The sequence below is a fragment of the Artibeus jamaicensis genome, unplaced genomic scaffold (assembly GCF_021234435.1).
Source record: "Artibeus jamaicensis isolate MK-2021 breed Jamaican fruit bat unplaced genomic scaffold, CSHL_Jam_final scaffold_1964, whole genome shotgun sequence".
NCBI lineage: Eukaryota > Metazoa > Chordata > Mammalia > Chiroptera > Phyllostomidae > Artibeus > Artibeus jamaicensis.
This window is the reverse complement of record NW_026522030.1, coordinates 52,630,303-52,650,039: the sequence shown is the minus strand read 5'-3', so window position 1 is coordinate 52,650,039 and position 19,737 is coordinate 52,630,303. Positions and strand designations below refer to the sequence as shown.

General features: G+C 37.0%; 1 protein-coding gene across 6 annotated transcripts in view; it reads right to left on the bottom strand.

Moving 5' to 3' along the window:
- The window catches only part of CCDC171 (coiled-coil domain containing 171), a 313,511-nt gene that overhangs the window by 253,239 nt on the left and 40,535 nt on the right, over window positions 1–19,737 (bottom strand). For all 6 annotated transcript variants that reach the window (XM_053656500.1, XM_053656501.1, XM_037132070.2 and 3 more), the window contains one exon: window positions 17,226–17,372. In XM_053656500.1, the coding sequence (XP_053512475.1) occupies window positions 17,226–17,372 (147 nt within the window). The remainder of the gene's footprint in view (window positions 1–17,225; window positions 17,373–19,737) is intronic.

Below are 19,737 nucleotides of genomic sequence, written 5' to 3'. Positions count from 1 at the left end.
GCAGGCCAGTTCCCAGCAGGGGCCAGTTCCCAGCAGGGGGTGCACCAGAAGCAACCATACATTGATATTTCTCTCCCTCTCTCCTTCCCTCCCCCTCTAAAGATAAATAAATAAAATCTTAAAAAAAAAATCAAGGGAAATATTCTCTTCGAACTCACTTCCACCTTTTTTCAGAACTTGTATCACACTAAATATTAGCCCCATGCAATATTATTAGCTATTATATGAAAAAGCAGTTTTATCGCCATAAGGATGTGAGAAACAGAGGATTAAACCCAAGCAATTATCTTTACTAAAGGACTTCTCAAAAAGTCAACATGACAATCCTGAAAAAGAACAAAGTAGACTTACATACCCTGGTTTCAAAACTACTCCAAAAGCACAGTGATCGAACAGTGCTGGTGTAAGCACAGATATTTACACCCATAGAAAAGAACTGAGAGTCCAGAAGTAAATTTGTGTATCAACAGTCAATTGATTTTTGACCAAGGTGCTAAGACCATTCAATGAAAAAAAAACAAAAACATTTTTTCATTAAAACATATCTAGTTGCTAAGATAACTAGGTATATACATGCAAAAGAATACATTTGGACCACTACCTCACATCATATATTAAAATAAATTCAAAAGAGATCAATGATCTAAATATAACAACTAAAAGCATAAAACTCTTTGAAGAAAACAAGGAAAAAGCTTCATGAACTCAGATTTAGAAATGGATTCTGAGATATGACACCAAAAAGCATCAGCAACAACAAAAAAACAGTAAACTGCACTTCTTCAAAATTAAAAATTTCTGAGTATCAAAGAACATTATCAAGAAAGTGAGGGTCTTGGCTGGTATAGCTCAGTGGTTTGAGCACCAGCTGCGAACCAAGGGGTCGCAGGTTTGGTTCCCAGTTAGGGCACATGCCTGGGTTGCAGGCCAGGTCCCCAGTGGGGCCACATGAGAGGCAATCACACACTGATGTTTCTCTCCCACTCTTTCTCCCTCTCTTCCCCTCTCTCTAGAAATAAATAAAATCTTTTTTAAGAAAGAAAAATAAACAAAATGTCAAGTTTGTAAAACGAAAAAGAGAAGAAAGAAAGAGAGGGACTTCCAGTCAAGATGGAGGCACAGGTAGACACACTTTGCCTCCTGACACAACCACAAAAAGAACTACAACTAGACCTCAAAACAATTAGTACCCAGAACTGTCAGAAAAATTGAGCTGAATGAAAGTCCAACCACCAAGGATTTAAAGAAGCCACATTCATCCAGACGGGAAGGAGGAGCGGAGACTCCTCAATGGGCAGAGAGGCCCAGAGTCATGGTGTGGTGCGGAGAGATGGTGGCACCAGAAAGGGAGGTCCCACATCCACTTACGGTGAATAAAAATTGGGAGGGGACCTGTCTGGTCGCTCAAAAATTAAAAATAAAAATAAAAATCAGGAGGGATACCTTGGGAGCGAGGGATCCCCGCCCCAGACCAGACCACGCCGTGCAGGGTTCCAGATCCAGGAAGATAAATCCCCATAATTCTAGCTGTAAAAACCAGTGGTGGTTGGGGCAGCAGAAGAAACTGCAGGATTTTTAGGAGAGTAGGTTTAAAGGGTCCACACAGACTTAAAAACATACAGACCCAACTCCTCTGGGATTCAGTACCACAGTAACAGCTGGAGGGGCATCAGTGGTACAAGACAAGTGCCGAGGAAACTTCCAGAAGGCAGGCAGAGGTACTGTCCCCTCTCCAAGCCCTCCCACACACAGAGCCACAGAGTGGTGAAGCAGTCTGTCCCACCCTGGTGATTACCTAAGGCTCTGCCCCACACAATTTACAGGTGCCTTTTCTACAATAGGCCATGCTAGTAAGACAGGGAGTCAAAGCAACTCTACCTGAATTCACAGAAACAAACACGGGGAGGCTGACAAAGTGAGGAGACAAAGAAATATGGCCCAAATGAAAGAACAGAACAAAACTCCAAAAAAAGTTTTAAATGAAACGGAGATAGCCAACCTATCAGATGCAGAGTTGAAAACACTGGTAATCAGGATGCTCAAAGAACTCACGGAGTATGGCAACAATATAAAGGAAGAAATGGTTACACTAAGTAAAATAAAGAAAATCTACAGGAAACCAACAGTGGAGGGGATGAAGCCAGGATTCAAATCAACGATCTGAAAGATAAGAAAGAAATAAGCATTCAACCAGAAAAAGAAAAAAAAAGAATTCAAAAAAAGGAGGGACAGTATAAGGTGCCTCTAGGACACCTCCAAACTTACCACCATCCAAATCATAGGGATGCCAGAAAGAACAGAGTAAGAGCAAGAAATTGAAAAACTTATTTGAAAAAATAATGAAAGAAAACTTCCCTAATTTGATGAAGGAAATAGATGTACAAGTCCAGGAAGCACAGAGAGTTTCAAACAAGTGGAACCCAAAAAAGACCACACCAAGACACTGCATAATTAAAATGCCAGAAGTTAAAAATAAAAAGAGAATCTTAAAAGCAGCAAGAGAAGAGAAATACCTACAAAACAGTTCCCATAAGACTGTCAGCTGTTTTCTCAAAAGAAACTTTGCAGGCAAGAAGGGACTTGCAAGAAGTATTCAAAGTCATGAAAAGGAAGGACCTACAACCAAGATTTCTCTGTCCAGCAAAGCTATGATCTAGAATGGAAGGGCAGATAAAGTGTTTCCCAGACAAGATAAAGCTAATAAAGGCCTTCATCATCACCAAGCCATTATTACATGAAATGTTAAAAAAGACTTATTTAAGAACAAGAAGATCAAAACTATGAACATTAAAGTGGCAACAAATTCACAACTATCAACAACTGAATATAAAAAACCAAACAACAAAACAAAAACAGAATCATAGATATGGAGATCATGTGGAGGATTATCAGCTGGGAGGGGAAAGGGGGAGAATGAGGGAAAAAGGAATAAGAAGCATAATTGGTAGGTAAAAAACAGACAGGGGGATGTTGAGAATAGTATAGGAAATGGAGAAGCCAAAGAACTTACATTCACAACCCACAGACATAAACTAAGGCGGGGGCGGGGAGGGGGGGGAGGGTGGCGCATGAGGCGGGAGGATGCTGGAAGGTGGGTTGCAGTGTGGAAGGGGATGAAAGGGAGAAAAAAATGGAACAACTTGAACAGTATAATCGATAAAATATATATCTTTAAAAAGGAAATAAAAAGAAAACCGAAAGAATATATTTACAAATCATATACTGATAAGTGTCTAGCATCCAGAATATATAAAGAACTCTTACAATAAAAAGGCAAACAATTCGATTTTTTCCAAATGTAGATTTTATTTTTTTATATTCCTTACTGTATTTTTCCGTGATCCCCTTTATACTCCCTTACGCCCTCCTTCCCCCAGCAGCCACCACACTGGTGTCCATGCCCATGAGTCCTTTTTTCCTTTGCTCAATCCCTCCACTCCCTGACCTCCCCCAACAAAGCAATTCAAATTTGAAATGGGAAGATGACTTGAATAGACATTTCTCCAAAGAAGATATGCAAATGACCAGTAAGCACATGAAATAATGCTTAACATCACGAGTCATTAGGGAAATACAAATCAAAACCACGAAGAGACACATCTTCACACACGTAATGATGACTATAATTTTTAAAACAGGAAATAACAAGTATTGTGAGGGTGTAGAAAAACTGAAAACCACATATATTTACTGGAGGGAAATGCAAAATGGTGCCACCACTACAGAAAACATTTTGACAGTTCCTCAAAACAGTTAGCGTTACCATATGATCCACCAACTCCATTCCTGAGCAAACACCCAAGAGAAATAAAAACATGTTTAAACAAAGATGTATACACAAATGTTCATACAGCATTATTCATAATAGCCAAAGGTGGAAACAACCCAGATGTCCATCAATTGATGAATGAATAAACAAAATATTACTTATCCATATAATAGGGCATTATTCAGCCATAAAATGGAATTAAGTACCAATATACGCTACATCTCAGATGAACCGTGAAAACACGTCAAGTGTAAGAACCCGGAAACAAAAGACCACCTATTGTATGACTCAGTTTTTGTGAAATGTCCAGAGTAAGCAAATCTATAGAAATAGAAAGTATATCAGTTATACTTTGCCAGTAACTAGGGGGCAAAGGGAAGAATGAGCACTGAGGGCGAATAGACACGAAGTTTCTTCCTGGAGTGATGATAATGCTCCAGAATTAGACAGTGGTGATACTGCACAAGTTTGGGGCTACACTAGTAACCACTGAATTGTATACTTTTAAAGGGTTAATGTTATGGTATAAGAAGCATATCTCAAAAAAAATAAAACAATTCTTAAGTGTAAGAACCAAAGACAATGTCAAACAAGTGACAGCCACTTAAATCAAGCCTCTCAATATCTGAATAGAAGTCCCCTCTCAATGCTGGTGTTGAATCCTGAGAACAAGGGATTCCCATTCACTGTACGCATAAAGCATGGTACCTACTGCAGCAGAGAAATATTATGTTTAGCCAGATTAAAATGAGCATTATCTGAGGCAGGACCGGTTATCAGTAAAAATAAATCAATAAATAAAAATAACCACTACGAGATGAAATTCCTGTACTTAAAAATTAGCCCTGGATGGTGTGGCTTAGTGGGTGGAGTGGTGTCCTAATAACCAAAAGGTCACTGGTTCAATTCCCAATCAGGATATATGCCTGGGTTGCAGGCCAGGGCAACCAACTGATCTTTCTCTCCCTCTCTTTCTCCCTCCCTCCCTTCCCCTCTCTCTTAAAAATTAACAAATAGAATCTTTTAAAAATTAATTAAAGATTAAAGTCAACTTTCTCAGTATTCAGTATGCTCATTTTAGGTTCCATAAGTTAGAGAAAGTCTAACCAGTTACAATAAAATAGCCTATAAACATTGAGAATAAAGGATTAGAACAAGAAATAGCTAACAAAGGGCAGAAAGAGGAAAGAACCCAGTCTAACAATGCTGATATTTTTTTAGATTTCAAAAAGCACACACATAAGTTTCCCTATCAAAACAGTAGTTTATATGTTATTAAAATATGAAATAGTGATTCCACGATAAAGGAATTGTCTTCTTTTCATTTCTTACATTTATGTTATGTCATATTAATTAATTACCACATTTTCACTTCAAGTCAAGAAGAGGTTTTTTTCTTATCTAGACCAAAATGAAATGAGTTGAAATAATAAACCCGAGATCACATCTATATTTTCATACTTTCCTACCTTTGAATGAAATAGCTAGAAGAAAACAAGTTGAAAAATTGTTTTGTTATTACTAAAACTATTAATTTATCAGTAAGGAAGCAAACAAAATCTTTAAATCTTTAAACAAAGACATTCCAATAGTGGGCTTTGTTATGAGATATTATTAAAGTAGACCTCCTAATAAATATTCTAAACTTTCTAGTCTGATGAATTAATTCTTACATCCAGCAGAGGGTGCTAGAGGAACATCAACATGCTATTCACAAAAATTTTTCCCAGTAATACTGCATAAGGTAGCTAGCACAATTACAGCTGTCTCCTTAGTATCTGATCCTCCTAATGTAACCGACAAAGCAAGGACAGAAAGCATAATGCAATTCAGGTTAAAATACAAAATCTACACAAATTCATATATACCAACAAATAAGTTAACAACACACAGGTTTGCCTGTAACACAAGCAGAGTTCCTTATGTAACACAACAGTCACAAAGTTAATCCTTTATCGGCTGGTCCGCAAGTCCTTTTCTGCTGCTATATACTGCCAAGAGATGTTTATTTCAGTAAATACTATGTGTTCATCATACCTAATTTTTAAAATTTTATGACGTCTCACTAAATCACAATAAGCTCAATTAGATAATCTACTCCACTTAAGCATTCATTATCTGAAGAAAGAACTACAGAGACTGGTGTTTCCTAGCCAACACTTTGATATGCTCTATTTTATCATAACGTAGGGCATGAACTGCTAGCTGCCATTCAGCAGCAGCATTAACCAAATACATCGAGACATTTGTTCCCACACCACATTTGCTCCCATGGCTTCCATGGGCCTGTTCCAAAAGTTTCCCAGAAGTTGTGGAAACATGTTTATACAATTCATTTGCTGAAAGACCGGGCAAATAGCTCCTACTACATTCTTTTCTCTTCAAATAGAATATATTCAGCTTAGAGGATACATGTGAAATGAAAGGAATTAGTCAAGCAGTAAAACTTGATATACAAAATTCAGCCCATTAAAATGGACACCAAGAAAAACAGGGGACACTGCTTCCTGCTCATCGCCAACTCCACGAGCTCCCCAGGGTCCTTGCAACCAACCCCACCGGCATGTCTCAGGCCGTTTGACAAAGCTGCTGAGGAAGTTAAAGCACCTCAAGACCAAGCCAGCACACAGTGAGGTGCCTGGCCATCAACAGCCACTACTACAAGGGACCATGAGGGACAGACACACAGAACGGCCTAGGATGTTGGACCTCCAGGGCGGGGCCAAGTGCAATGCCTGAAATAAGCTGAAAGGGACTTCCAAGGAAGATGCCATGAAAGCTTACATCAACGAAGTAGAAGAACTGAAGAAAAAATATGGAACACGGGCTGGATTTGGCTGCCAGCTACACATTTCATCTACACTGATAAGCTGTTTTTCTAACACCGTAAATGAAGTGCAATAATGAAATCAATGCTCTTTTTCAACACTGTTCAACATATGGCTCTAACAGATCAGGGGCTGACATGGTTAAGGACCTTGCTGAGTAGTTTAGATGAACTGAAAGTGCATAAAAAAAAGGAGAAAAAACATAGGGGAGGAAATATCACACAAACTACTTAAGAGATTTCTTAGTAGTGTGTTATGTTGCACTGTTTCCAAACAGTTGCACAAAGTTTACCCCAAATGTCAACAGCTCAACAAAAAGTAGCTATTTAACTATTTTTGCAGATGTTTATCACCTGGTATTTCCATTAATGAACACTTTTGGAAGTAACCAATACAGTAATAATCCATCTTCAAAAAGATAATTCTAAGGGACTGAATCATCACAGATTGATTAAGTCTACAATAGTTATTTTAGTGGTAAGTATATTTTGTAATATTGTAGTCACCATAATGAATTTCATATATGTGCATTAACAATTAATTATAATACTTATTCCTTACCTGTGTATGGGAAAAAGAGCAGTTACTATACTTAAGCTCTTAAACTAAAGATCTCAAAGTATTTTTATTACCAAAAGACATCCTAAAGGGTCAAAGTCTCTAAGTATTTGACAAGCATTTGAAAAAACAGAAGCATCATGATATCATGCCCCTTAACCTAAGTCACATATTGTGAGGGGGAAGGTCATAGCTAAGAAAATCTACAAGTTCTTTGCCAGTTATCATCCTTGGTCTAATCAAAGAACTTGAAAAGGAATATTATTATTCAATTAGTCGGACCTTTAATATGGACTCTTTTTTAAGGTAAGCACTTAATATTGCCAAATGCCACATGTACACAATAATATACTTATATTAATGTCATTGGTAATATCAATCCTGCAATTGAATACTGATATTCCACAGTTTTCAAAGAAGTGTCATATGTATTCTGTCATTTTCACATGCCAATATGGTATGTTTTATAAAACAGGTCAATAAAATATTGCACATAAATGTAAGGCACTCTTATTTGAAGAGTTGGGTTGTTATTTTTTTTTAAGTAGCTCTCTTACTTTGCATGTAGCCAGCACACTATATGAAAAAAACAATTCTAGTCAGAAGTAAAATTAATGCTTCTTCTGCAACTTGGAACTGCTGTGTAAAAGTGAATAGCTGACCTCCAGATCAGGGATATGCAATCCCCTGAATTCTGCCCTCACAGAAATCCAAACATTAAATTTATTTTCAATCTCATTAATCAAATGCTACTTACTAAAAATGTTTACAAAATTAATGACAAATAAATAAGTGTGCAACTTTTCATGATAAGCTCATTGATATTTACTATATAGATCAACAAAAAAGGAAAATGGAGCATTTAAACAGCACCTACAATATGCCAGATACTATAGTAGGTCCTCAGCTCTCAATTATAAGGCCAAAAGAGGTGCTCACATACCTAGAAGCATTTCTATCCTAAACAAGAAAAAAAAGACCTACTTGTCATGGATGAAAACTGATTTGCCTCTACAGGACACTCCTCATACTTCTCTGCTACGAATGACAATTAATTCGTAACTGTTTTATTAATGGCCAAATCATACTTGTTTTCCAGAATCTTCTGGGTTATTTTTTCATACACAGGTTCACTCAAAGCAGTCTGAACTCTAAAATTATACAGCACTTTCAAGAAACAGCCTAATGTGCAAATATCCAGAGCTCTTTGTGCCTATCGCCTTACCCACAGTTAACTGTGCAGCCTGAGGAGAGAAACCTCAGCCAGTCCCTGAGGTGGGCAAGTGTCAGAGCCGTAGAAGCTTCAGAAGGGACATGTGAGGGCAGCAGCATGACCAGAGCCATAAATTGGAAAACGCAGCAATTTTTTGTATTCGCAAAGAATGAATAATGAAGTATACCACTCAAGAGTATAAAATGGTTTAATGGAAGAAAGGGTTCTATTACTTTAAGGTATCATAAAAGAAACTAAAAATGAAAATAGGAAATTTCAGGAGCAGAATTTATAGACCCCAAATTCTGATCAGCATGGTAGTAAATTAATTTGGTATCTTTAAAAATCATCTTTACCTTTTCTGGCAACAAAAGCATCAGCATTTAACAAAAATCTTAAATGAACTTATAATGTGATAAACCATTATAAATGTAAATACAAAAATATATAATATTTTTAAGCACAATTATATAACCCAGAGATTTCATCATTTACCTACTTTATAGCTAGTAATCAACACAAATAGGTGTTTAAAAATACATTCCTATAAACACACGACAACTTTAAAAAGATGAATCCAATGAAGTTTGCCTCCACAGACAATATGAAGAGCAAGATTCATCTTCCTTTTCCTTTTCCGCTTGTGTAGTGAAGAGAGTTACATTCTACCCCGCATGTTACCACAATACAGAATATGACTGACAGAAGCAATTCAGCACTTATTTGCAAAGGCTGTTTGCTCTGCTGGAATCTTCACAAGATTCTTCCGTTCTCTCAGAATTAGGTTTGCATCTTCTCTTTTCTTATTGAGTTAAGCTTATTTCCCATGATAAAAAAAAAACCCTCCCCTAGTTATAAGGAGGTTTATAAAAGCCACGGATATTTCTTTTCCAGTTCACTCTTCCCTTGGTTCTGTGGTACCCAGCACCACATTTATAAAATTGGACTGGGAGTTTGTTTGCTTTTTTAATCTAAGAAACCATTGATCCACGTTAGGATGATTAAGCCACACAATGGTATACAGCTTATCAGATTTTTTTAAAAAACATATATATATAAACTCCTTTGGCCCAGGCACATAAAGAAATTGCTTTTTCATGAAATGCAACTATTAAAAAGCTTCACTAAAGCTTAGAACATTTATTAGTCTAGCTGTCTGCTATATTTGTTGCTTTAGTCTGATATTACTAACAGTAAACAACGTATTCTAGTAAATTAAAATTTTAACAATTTTCCTCTTTATTATTATTCCATATTATATTAATCCTTTTTTTTAAATACCACTAACAATTACTTAAGTAGTTACAGTTACCAGTAGTTAATGTCTCCACAATTGAATGTAAAAACTAGCATAAAATATTCTCTAGAAATTTAGTGTCTCTTTTATTATGTTATCATCTGGGCAAAGCCAATACAAAATATATTCACTAAAATAAAAAGCAGCCCTGGCTGTTGTGACTCAATGGACTGAGTGTTGGCCTACGAACCAAAGGGTTGCTGCTTCGGTTCCCAGTCAGGGCACGTGCCTGGGTTGCGGGCCAGGTCCCCAGTAGCAGGTGAGCAAGAGGCCACCACACGTACTGATGTTTCTCTCCCTCTCTTTTTCCCTCCCTTCCTCTTTCTCTAAAAATAAATAAATAAAACCTTTTAAAAAATAAAATAAAATGATGATATAAAATATATTTTTTAATTTATTGTCCTGAGAAATGTTCAGCATACATGACAAGTAAGATTAAAGTATTATTTAGAATATAATCTCATTTTTTATTTGTTCTCTAACCTTACATAAAATTAGACTATGTGTGGTAGGAGTGTGAGTAATTTTATCTTTGCCAAGTTCACATGTGGCTTTATTATTGGAAGTTCCTATATACCCTACACCCACTTTCCCCCATTACTGAGGTCTTACATTCATATAGTACAAATAACCCAGTAAAAAATGAACAGTGGCTCTAAAGAGATATTTCTTTAACAATATACAAATAATTGATTGGTAAGCACATGCAATGATATCCCACATCATAAAACCACAACGAGATAGCATTGTATATCCACTCAAGTGCCCGTAATAAAAAGACTGATAACAACAATTACTGGAGAGGGTCCAGAGAGAGTGGAACCTTCACACATTGCTGGTGGAACTGCAAAACGGTGCCACCACTGTGCAAAACAGCCTGACAGTCCCTCAAAAAATTAAACACAGAGTTACCCTATGACCCAGTAATTCCACGGGTAGTGGTATATACAATATATACCCAAGAGAACTGAAAACATGTCCACACAAAAAGTGGTACACAAATGTTCATACAAGTATTATTCCTAACAGCCAAAAGGTAGAAACAACACAAATGTCCATCAATCGATGAAAAGGTAAACAAAATGTGGTCTGCAACACAATGGAATATTATTGTTTGGCTATTCAATAATAATAGCCAAATATTATTCAATAATTTAAAAAATGAAGTACTGATACAACATGGATGAATTTCAAAAACATGCTAAGTGAAAAAGAGTCCATCACAAATGACCACATATTAAGACTATACTTTCAGGGATCATTTCTATAGTTTGTTACAAATGACCACATATTGTATGATTTCACTAATATAACATATCCAAAACAGGCAAATCTATAAAAGCAGAAAGTAGCTTAATGATCTATGAAGGCAGAAAGTAGATTGGTTTCTACTTTGGTTGCTCAGGGCTAAGAGAGATGATGAAATAGGAGAGTCACAGCTAATGGGTACAGGGTTTCTTATCAAAGTGATGAAAACATTCTAAACTTGATCGTAGTGATTGTTGCACAACTCAGTGACCATACTGAGAACCAATGAACTGTATACTATAAATAAGTAAATTTGTAGCATGTGAATTAGAACTCTAAGTTGTTTTCTTAAAATATCAATATTGTTGGGAACGTCCCTGCCTCGTTTCAGAAGCTATAATCCCCCGTGGCTAAGGCTGAGTAAAGGACCTTGGGACCATAAGCCATTAAGGAGACAAAGGTTATCTTCCTGGTAGGGGTACCGCCTCTGCTTGGCCCCAGGCAGAAGACTAGTTACCCAATGACAGGTAAGATTCCTCAAAAGAGGGACGACCTACAGGGAAGACAGGCAGAGTTGCAAAGGGGCCCTCAGGGAAGGACTTGGGGGGCTATAGAAAAAGGGGGTGATGGACCCTCGCCCCTCAGCTTTGACAAAGCATGAGTCCTCCTTCTGTCTGTGAGAAGTCTCCTTTAGGAGTTTAGTCTTGGCTGCCTTACTTCCCCTGCCTACTTAAGCCTGAAACAATGTTGGAGGTGGGTGTGAGCTTGTGCTGGAAAAGGCGGGTTCCCTGGGGTGATCAGGCCTAAGAAAGAATGCATAAAATCCTATGAAACCTACTTTGCTAATACCCTCAATTTAAAAGATAAGGGTCCAAGCAGGAAGTGAGTTTGTTTCTACAATGTTTTATGGCCCTTTAACTATCTGACCCTGACTCAGAATAAGCCGAGTTCTTTGAATGGTATCTATTGTTTAATCATTTCCACCTGACAATGATTGATGACCTTTATGTATATACCCTGTATTCCTGTGCAACTTGAACCCAATAAAAGCTTGTCAAGGCAAGGATCAAGGCACTCTCCTCTTCAGTGGGTGGCCAAGGCACTCTGAGGCTTTTTCTCCTCTTGAGGGAGAAGCCCAGCCGTCCCTTTTCCTCCAGAGGACTCGGTAGTCCATGTGAATTTGTCTCATCTCACGCATAACGCTGCAGACCCCAGGAGCCAGGATCCATGTCACAATATGACAAGTTTAACTTCCAGGCCTCCACCAGCACCCTAAACAGCCAAACAATACCTCTCCCTGACCACTACACAAACAGGAAATTTACTGCCTGGAAAATGTGAATCCTGAACCAAAGGCTCCATAGATATACTAATACACACAGAGGGGGCAGAGAGACGTGTACACAAGACTGAAACCAGGTCAGAGTCTGCATACTCAACAGTATGATACCCAGATCCTTCCTCCATTTCCTGCTTCCATTTATAATCACCAAGAAAGGAAACTAGCAGATCACCTTTTCCAGAAACTCAGGTGTATACGGCGCCTAGTTATGATATGGTTAGACAGTCATACACTTTACAGTGTGATACCCCTGATATTTCAGGTCCCCGCCTGGCACCATACATAGTTATCCAATATTATTGATTATATTCCTTATCCTGTACTTTACATCCCTGTGGCTGTTTTGTAACTACCAATGTTTACTTCTTAATCTCTTCATCTTTTTTACCCATGCCCCAACCCCCCACCCTTCTGACAGCCATCAGTCTGCTCTCTGTATCTATGAGTCTGTTTCAATTTTGTTTAATTTGTTTTTTTAGGTTCTAGAGAACTGAAATCATATGATATTTACCTTTCTTTTGTCTGACTTATTTCACTCAGCATAATAGCTGTTAGGTCTATTCATATTGTTGGAAAAGGTAAAATTTCATTTTATTTTTATGACCAAGAAATATTCCATTGTATATATATGTACCACCACTTTTTATCTACTCATCTACTGATGGACGCTTGGGTTGCTTCCATATCTTGGCTATTGTAAATAATGTTGTGGTGAACATAGGGGTGCATGTATTCTTTCAAATTAGTTGTTTTGGGTATTGTTGGATACATACCCAGAAGTGGAATGCTGGGTCATTTTACATTTTTTGAGGCAGCTCCACACTGGTTTCCATAGTGGCTGCACCAATCTGTATTCCTACCCACAGTGCATGAGGGTTCTGTTTCCTTCACATCACTTGCTGTTGATGGCCGTTCTGACAGGTGTGAGGTGGTACCTCATTGTGGTTTTAATTTACAGTTTTGTGATGATCAGTGTCATTGAGCATCATTTTCATGTTTCTATTGGACATCTGTGTGCCCCTTTTGGAGAAGTTGTCTATTCAGATCCACTGACCATTTTAAAATTGAATTATTTTTGGTGTTGTATGAATTTTTTATAAATTTTGGGTATTAACCCCTTATCAGATGTATCATTGGCAAATATCTTCTCCCATTCATTAGGTTGTAAGACAAGACTTTAACTGAACAGAATTGCAAGGCAATAGTAAACTTGTAAAATATTTATTAAAATTTAATATATTAAGATATTTCAAATAGGATAGGAAAGATTATTCAGTGAATTGTGTTGAAACAATTGGTTAACTATTTGGTGCAAAATAAAATTAGATTCCTATCTTATATTATATTTTAAAGTACATTCCAGTTGTGTTAAAAAGAGTGAAATACTAAAAATGATAAACTAAGAAGAAAATGTAGTTTAATTTTCTGTTCTTAGTGCTATGTCATTTACTTACTACTAATTATAAAAACAATGGAACAAAGTCATAATGAAACAGATTTATAGCCTTGGCTGTAAAAAGTAATGTCATATGTAAGTGAAACCCCCCACTAAAGACAAATAAACAAATGAGAAAAATATTTACAGTAAAAGGTAAATTTATTTCTATGTTTCTGTATTTCGGAGCAAACCATGAATGGCGTTGCCTTTTTCTAGCATTCATCCATTCACTCAACAGGCAAAGAGCGCCAGTGGAGTAGATGAGGTAGCGATCACCAGTTTCAGCTGTGTTCACTTTGCCTGTTAGCCATTCAAGTGGAGACATTAAGCGGGCAGTTGAATGTATGAGTATTGGCCTTAGGGAGCCTTTCTGTAGGGATGATAAGGAGATGGGTGCCAAATATTTCATTGGGAAATTTTTTTGAATTATTTAAAAGATTTTATTTATTTATTTTTACAGAAAGAGGAAGGGAGGGAGAAAGAGAGGGAGGAAAACATCAATGTATGGTTGCCTCTCAAGTGCCCCCTACTGGGGACCTGGCCTACAACAAAGGCATGTGTCCTGACTGAGAATCGAATCGGCAGTCCTTTGGTTTGCAGGCCGGCACTCAGTCCACTGAGCCACACCAGCCAGGGTTCATTGGGAAATTTTGAAATGTTATAATTTTCATAGGTCTTTTTTCTGTGTTTCTTTATTCAAAATAAATGTATTTAAAAAAAAATAAATTTATTCAAAAATATATATTTTTAAAAAGTAGTAGTAAGGAAAAAAAGAAAGTTTTGTTTTAGAGTTATTGTACATGTTGGCCACTCCACAATTTTTCCCCTTTTTATAGTAACAGTACCCTGGTTTTCTCTATAAGAATTTCTTATTTGGGCTTTAATTTTAGAAGAATTGTGGGGGATTTATTCAGGACAAATTACTTCTTTCAATCAAATGTTTTCTTCCTGGGATTTAAATCCTAAATAAAGTTACAAAAAGAATGCAAATTACTGGTACCAACCAGCTCACCCCAATTTCCCCCATCATTTCGGTTCTAGAGACCTCTGGAGATGGTCCGTGACTCATTCACTCTCTGAGCCTGGCTCCTCAGCGCTCCTTCCGATTCGGTGAGTGAGATCCACAGGTTCTTCCACTGAATTCCCTTTTTCAGTTAACCAAATTTGGTTTCTGTTGCGCACAACCAAAAACGACAATTGATGCACTGCAAAGCTTTACAGCATATATTCACTTCTGGTAATGTAAGTCCCCACTCAAAACTCTTACCAAAATGCTTTAATATTCTCATCTGGCTGTTTAGTCTTCCACATGAATTTTGGAATCTGTCTTCCCAAAATAATTCCATTCAAGTTTTTTTTTTTTAAAGATTTTATTTATTTATTTTTAGACAGAGAGGAAGGGAAAGAAAGAGAAGAGAAACATCAGTGTATGGTTGCCTCTCACGCACTCTGCACTGGGGATGTGGCCAGCAACCCAGGCACGTACCCTGACTGGGAATCGAACCAGTGACCCTTTGGTTTACAGACCCACACTCAATCCACTGAGCCACACCAGCCAGGGCTCCATTTCAGTTTTTATTGCAACTAATCGAGGGAGGATTCTTGTCTTTACAATGTTAAACATTCACAAAATGTCTTGCCATTTTCTTTTAAAACTCTCAATTAAATTTCATAATTTTTAATGCATTTGTTGTTAATTATATTCTTATTTTTGTCACTGTGGTGAAAAACATTTTTAAATATTTTATTCTCTGATTTTTGCTAAGAATGTAAACATAAGTATATATTATTTTCCTTCTGGCCTCCTAGTTGAATGTTTTCACAGTGTTAATTTTAAAGTTTACTTTCTTGAATATTCAGGATTATAAACATATCTACAATAATAAGGATCATACCTTATTTTTTCTAAAGATTATAATTTTTCTAAAGATTTTATTCACTTATTTATTTTTATAGAGAGGGGAAAGAAGGGAGAAAGAGAGGGGGAGAAACATCAATGTGTGGTTGCCTCTTGCACAGCCCAGGCATGTGCCCCAACTGGGAATTGAACCTGTGACCCCTTGGATCACAGGCCAGCACTCAATCCACTGAGCCACACAAGCCAGGAACAAATATTATATACTTATTGCTGTTCTTATGTTTATATTTTTCTTTGCTAAATTCCCAAAATAATGTTAAATGGCAGCATTGAGTTTAATGAGAGTACCTCCAGGATTTGATCAGTAAATATCTTTACACAAGTTTATTTACCTAATAACAATTATAAATTATGTTTAGGAAAAACTTCTCTGCCTATTAAAATATTTAATTCCCCACAAAGCAAAAGGAAATGTAAAAAAGAACGGGAGAAATGCTCTGTTCCCAACTCCCACCCCAACCCTCCGGGAATGGTGTGAGGTCATGGTGGCAAGGGGGCCTGCCCTGGTTCTCTCATGCCCAGGGATCTCTGGTGCCCAGCCATGTCCTGCAGAGTGAAGACTTAATTTCAAGGTCGTGGCAAAACATCTGAAGTTTATTGCCAGGACTGTGATGGCGCAGGAAGTGACTGTGAAAGGTGCATTCAGGACCCTAAACAGAATCCTCACCACCGAGGACATCAAGCAAAGCCGGCACTGCAGGAAGCTGACGACAGAGGGAAAGCTACGAAACCTGCCGGAGGACCTACAACATGGAAAGGACTCACAAGATGAACTTTTTGGTGTGAAACAATCAGGAGGACCCACGGCTGGGGTGCTGAGGCCTGTGGATAGGAGGCCCAGGAGGAAGACCCCCATCATGAAAGAGAAGCTGAGTCAAAAGTAGCCTAGGAGTAGCGTGGTGACTGCCAAGGGCTGGATGGCAGAAGAGACGGGGAATTACTGCTCACTGGGCACAGAGCCGGAACTGGGAAGATGAAAAGTGCTAGAGACGGGAAGTGACGCAGTTACACAACAGCAAGAACATACTTAATGCCACTGAACTGCACGCTCACATGGTCCAAATGTCAGATTTCAGGTTATACATACTTTATTATAACAAATTTTTAAATAAAAAAGAATTTCAAAAAAAATAGAATTAACAAATTCAATTTCTCTCAAGACTAACTAAAGAGATCATCAGTAATAATAACTAAAAAAAATCTTATTTTTCTTTTTCACCTGAAAACCAATGCTCCTTTCTCATCTAGTCTTACCTGAGAAGTATTCCACAAAACCATGAGCTAGTAATAATGATTCATACTACAAAATTAGAGTTTAATATTATGTATCAAAATCTATTCCTATGCTGCTTCCTTAATCTTACAATATAAACAGTCACCCTAAAATTTTTCAAATATTCCATGAAAATTAATGTTAAAAATGAACAGATTTTTTTAAATTAGGAACAAAATATAATTTACTAAGATACAAAAGTTTTTAAAAGACAAAAATATTCAATATAAATAAATGCTTTTAAAAAGTAGTTTCATATTTTATTGTACAGTAAAACTTCCTCTAACTTGAATTACTGAGTGGATCACATATATACAGTATAAAAGAATGAGAAAACATACCTCGAATTCTTTTCGAAGACATTCCTCTCGTTGAGAGCTTAATTCAAGTTCACTTGTTTGTCTCCGTAAAAGGTCAGAGCAGTCCATGTGTTCAGTTTCTAATTTTTCTACTTTCTTGTGCATACTTTGTACAGCATTATCTTGCTCCTAAAAAATGGTTCATTTTTGCCTCAATAAAATTTATAAGCCACCAATGATTCACATTTATTCTATAATAGACAATGAGTAACTAGATCTGTGCTTCAACCAAAATAACAGGTTAATTCACATAGCCAAGAGAGGTCTAGATATTGCCCAGTAATATTTCACAATATACATGTATTTAATTTTTTTTTATTTATTCTAGACAGTGGGGAAGGGAGGGAGGAAGAGATGGAAGGAAACATCAGTGTGAGATACAAGCATCAGTCGGTGGCCTCTTGCACATGCCTCAACTAGGGACTAAACCCACAACCCAGACATGTGCCCTGACCAGGAATCGAACCCATGACCTTTTGGTCTACAGGACAACACTCGACCAACCGAGCCACACTGGCCAGGACAAAATACACATGTATTTTAAAAGCACTATTGAAGGTTTATAATTTTAAAAATCTGATTAATACATATTACAAGTGAAATGTATATAGTTTACTAAAATGTTACAGTAGTTCAAATGAGCCCTGAGGATATTTATGTAATGCTGTAGTTCAACCGCTATGTATAATGTTCTCCCTCTCATTAAAATTTTAAAGTATTTAACAATACAAGTGGATATTGCTCTTTTGCATGATAAGGAATGATTGGTCTGAATGCCTAAAAATGACCAATGAGAGATTTTTATGTGAGCTGATAGCACTCCATTCTTACAGCTCTTAAAGTTGCATCCACTAGATGGCTGTGTTTCATTTTCTCTACAGTTTTTAACTTTTCTAATCTTTGTTGTACCACTGAAAAAAATTAACAGGCACTTTCTACTCAAATCTCTCAATCTCCATTTCCCACTAAACTCAGAAATCAGAGTTGAATGTTACAGAAGCTGAAACATGAAGTTCACACACATATATCAAAGGTATTTTCCACGGTAACTAATCTAGATATTCTTCATTCTAACCTAAGATCTTGAACAAAACCCTTTCTCCTACCTTTGCCTCATCAGCATAATCTTATGCTGGGACATTAACATATATAAATATATATCTTTATACATACTTCCACATACTCCCTAGCCACTCAAAAGGTATTGCTGGAATCTGAGAAAGAATGCTGCGAACACCAAACATAATTCTCTGTAAAAAGATTTTAGTTTAGAAAGTACCCAGCAGTATAGTCCACAGTCAAAGGATAAAGAACAAAATTTAATTCCTCTCTCCACATTTATAGAATAAAGTTATTTTTCTATAGCTGGCAACTCATAAACTCAAGAATTATTTCCTTCAGATAAGAAATTTCTTAATATAAAGGAGCTCACCTACTTGCACATTTGCAACCTGTAAACAATAGATGAGAAAGCTATGCACCAGAGCAATACTGTGCCAATACTGCCTGCAACCAGCAGATAGCGCTCTCGGTCACTACAATAGCACTCTGGAGTTAGAAACAGACGGTGATGTGGTCAGCCTTATGCAATCTAACTTCATTCTAAGACAAGACCATAAGTTACTGTTGTGATTCTACAGGATAGATTCCTTCCATCAGCAGTCAAAGTACCAACATTAATTCAAACTCACTGTTATATGACTTTCTGACTTACAAATACATAATCTCTAACTTTTAATAATCCACTTAGAGTACTATGTATACTTTAAAATGAATAAACAGCAATTTATACTGTTACTCACAAAAAAACCAACAACATTAAAGTCTATATCCAAAAAGTGCTTATATCCTAGCTGATGGCACTTATTTCAAACACTATTTATTAAAAAACAAAAGAAATTATTCAGGAAGTACGATTTACTTATTATAAAATTGGACTGATTCCTATTCTGTTGGTGGAATTCTACTGCTAGCACAGAAACACGGCATACAGTCACTCCAAATACCACTACACTAGACGAAGGGCATGCCCGCCATTCCCCGCAAGTGTGAATTTCATCCTATCAAAAAGAAAATCAATGGTCGACCAGTTAGGAGTCATTAGGCTTATTTTGGTGAGAGTTTGACTTTATAATACTTGATCTATATTAAATACTACTTACCAATAGCATTTTTTACTTTCTATTCCACATTTTCTGCTTTCTCTTGGTTTATGCTATTTTTAATGTATGTGTTAATATACCTATTGGTTTTTATCTACATCTCTTCGTATTATTATTTTTATAACTTAACTTTTTAAAGATTTTATTTCTTTTCAGAGGAAGGGGGAGGGAGGAAGAAAGAGGGAGAGAAACATAAATGTTTGGTTGCTTCTCAAGCGCCACCAGCTGGGGACCTGGCCTGCAACCCAGGCATGTGCCCTGGCTGGGAATCAAACTAGTGACCTTTTGGTTTGCAGGTCAGTGCTCTATTTACTGACACAAACCAGCCAGGG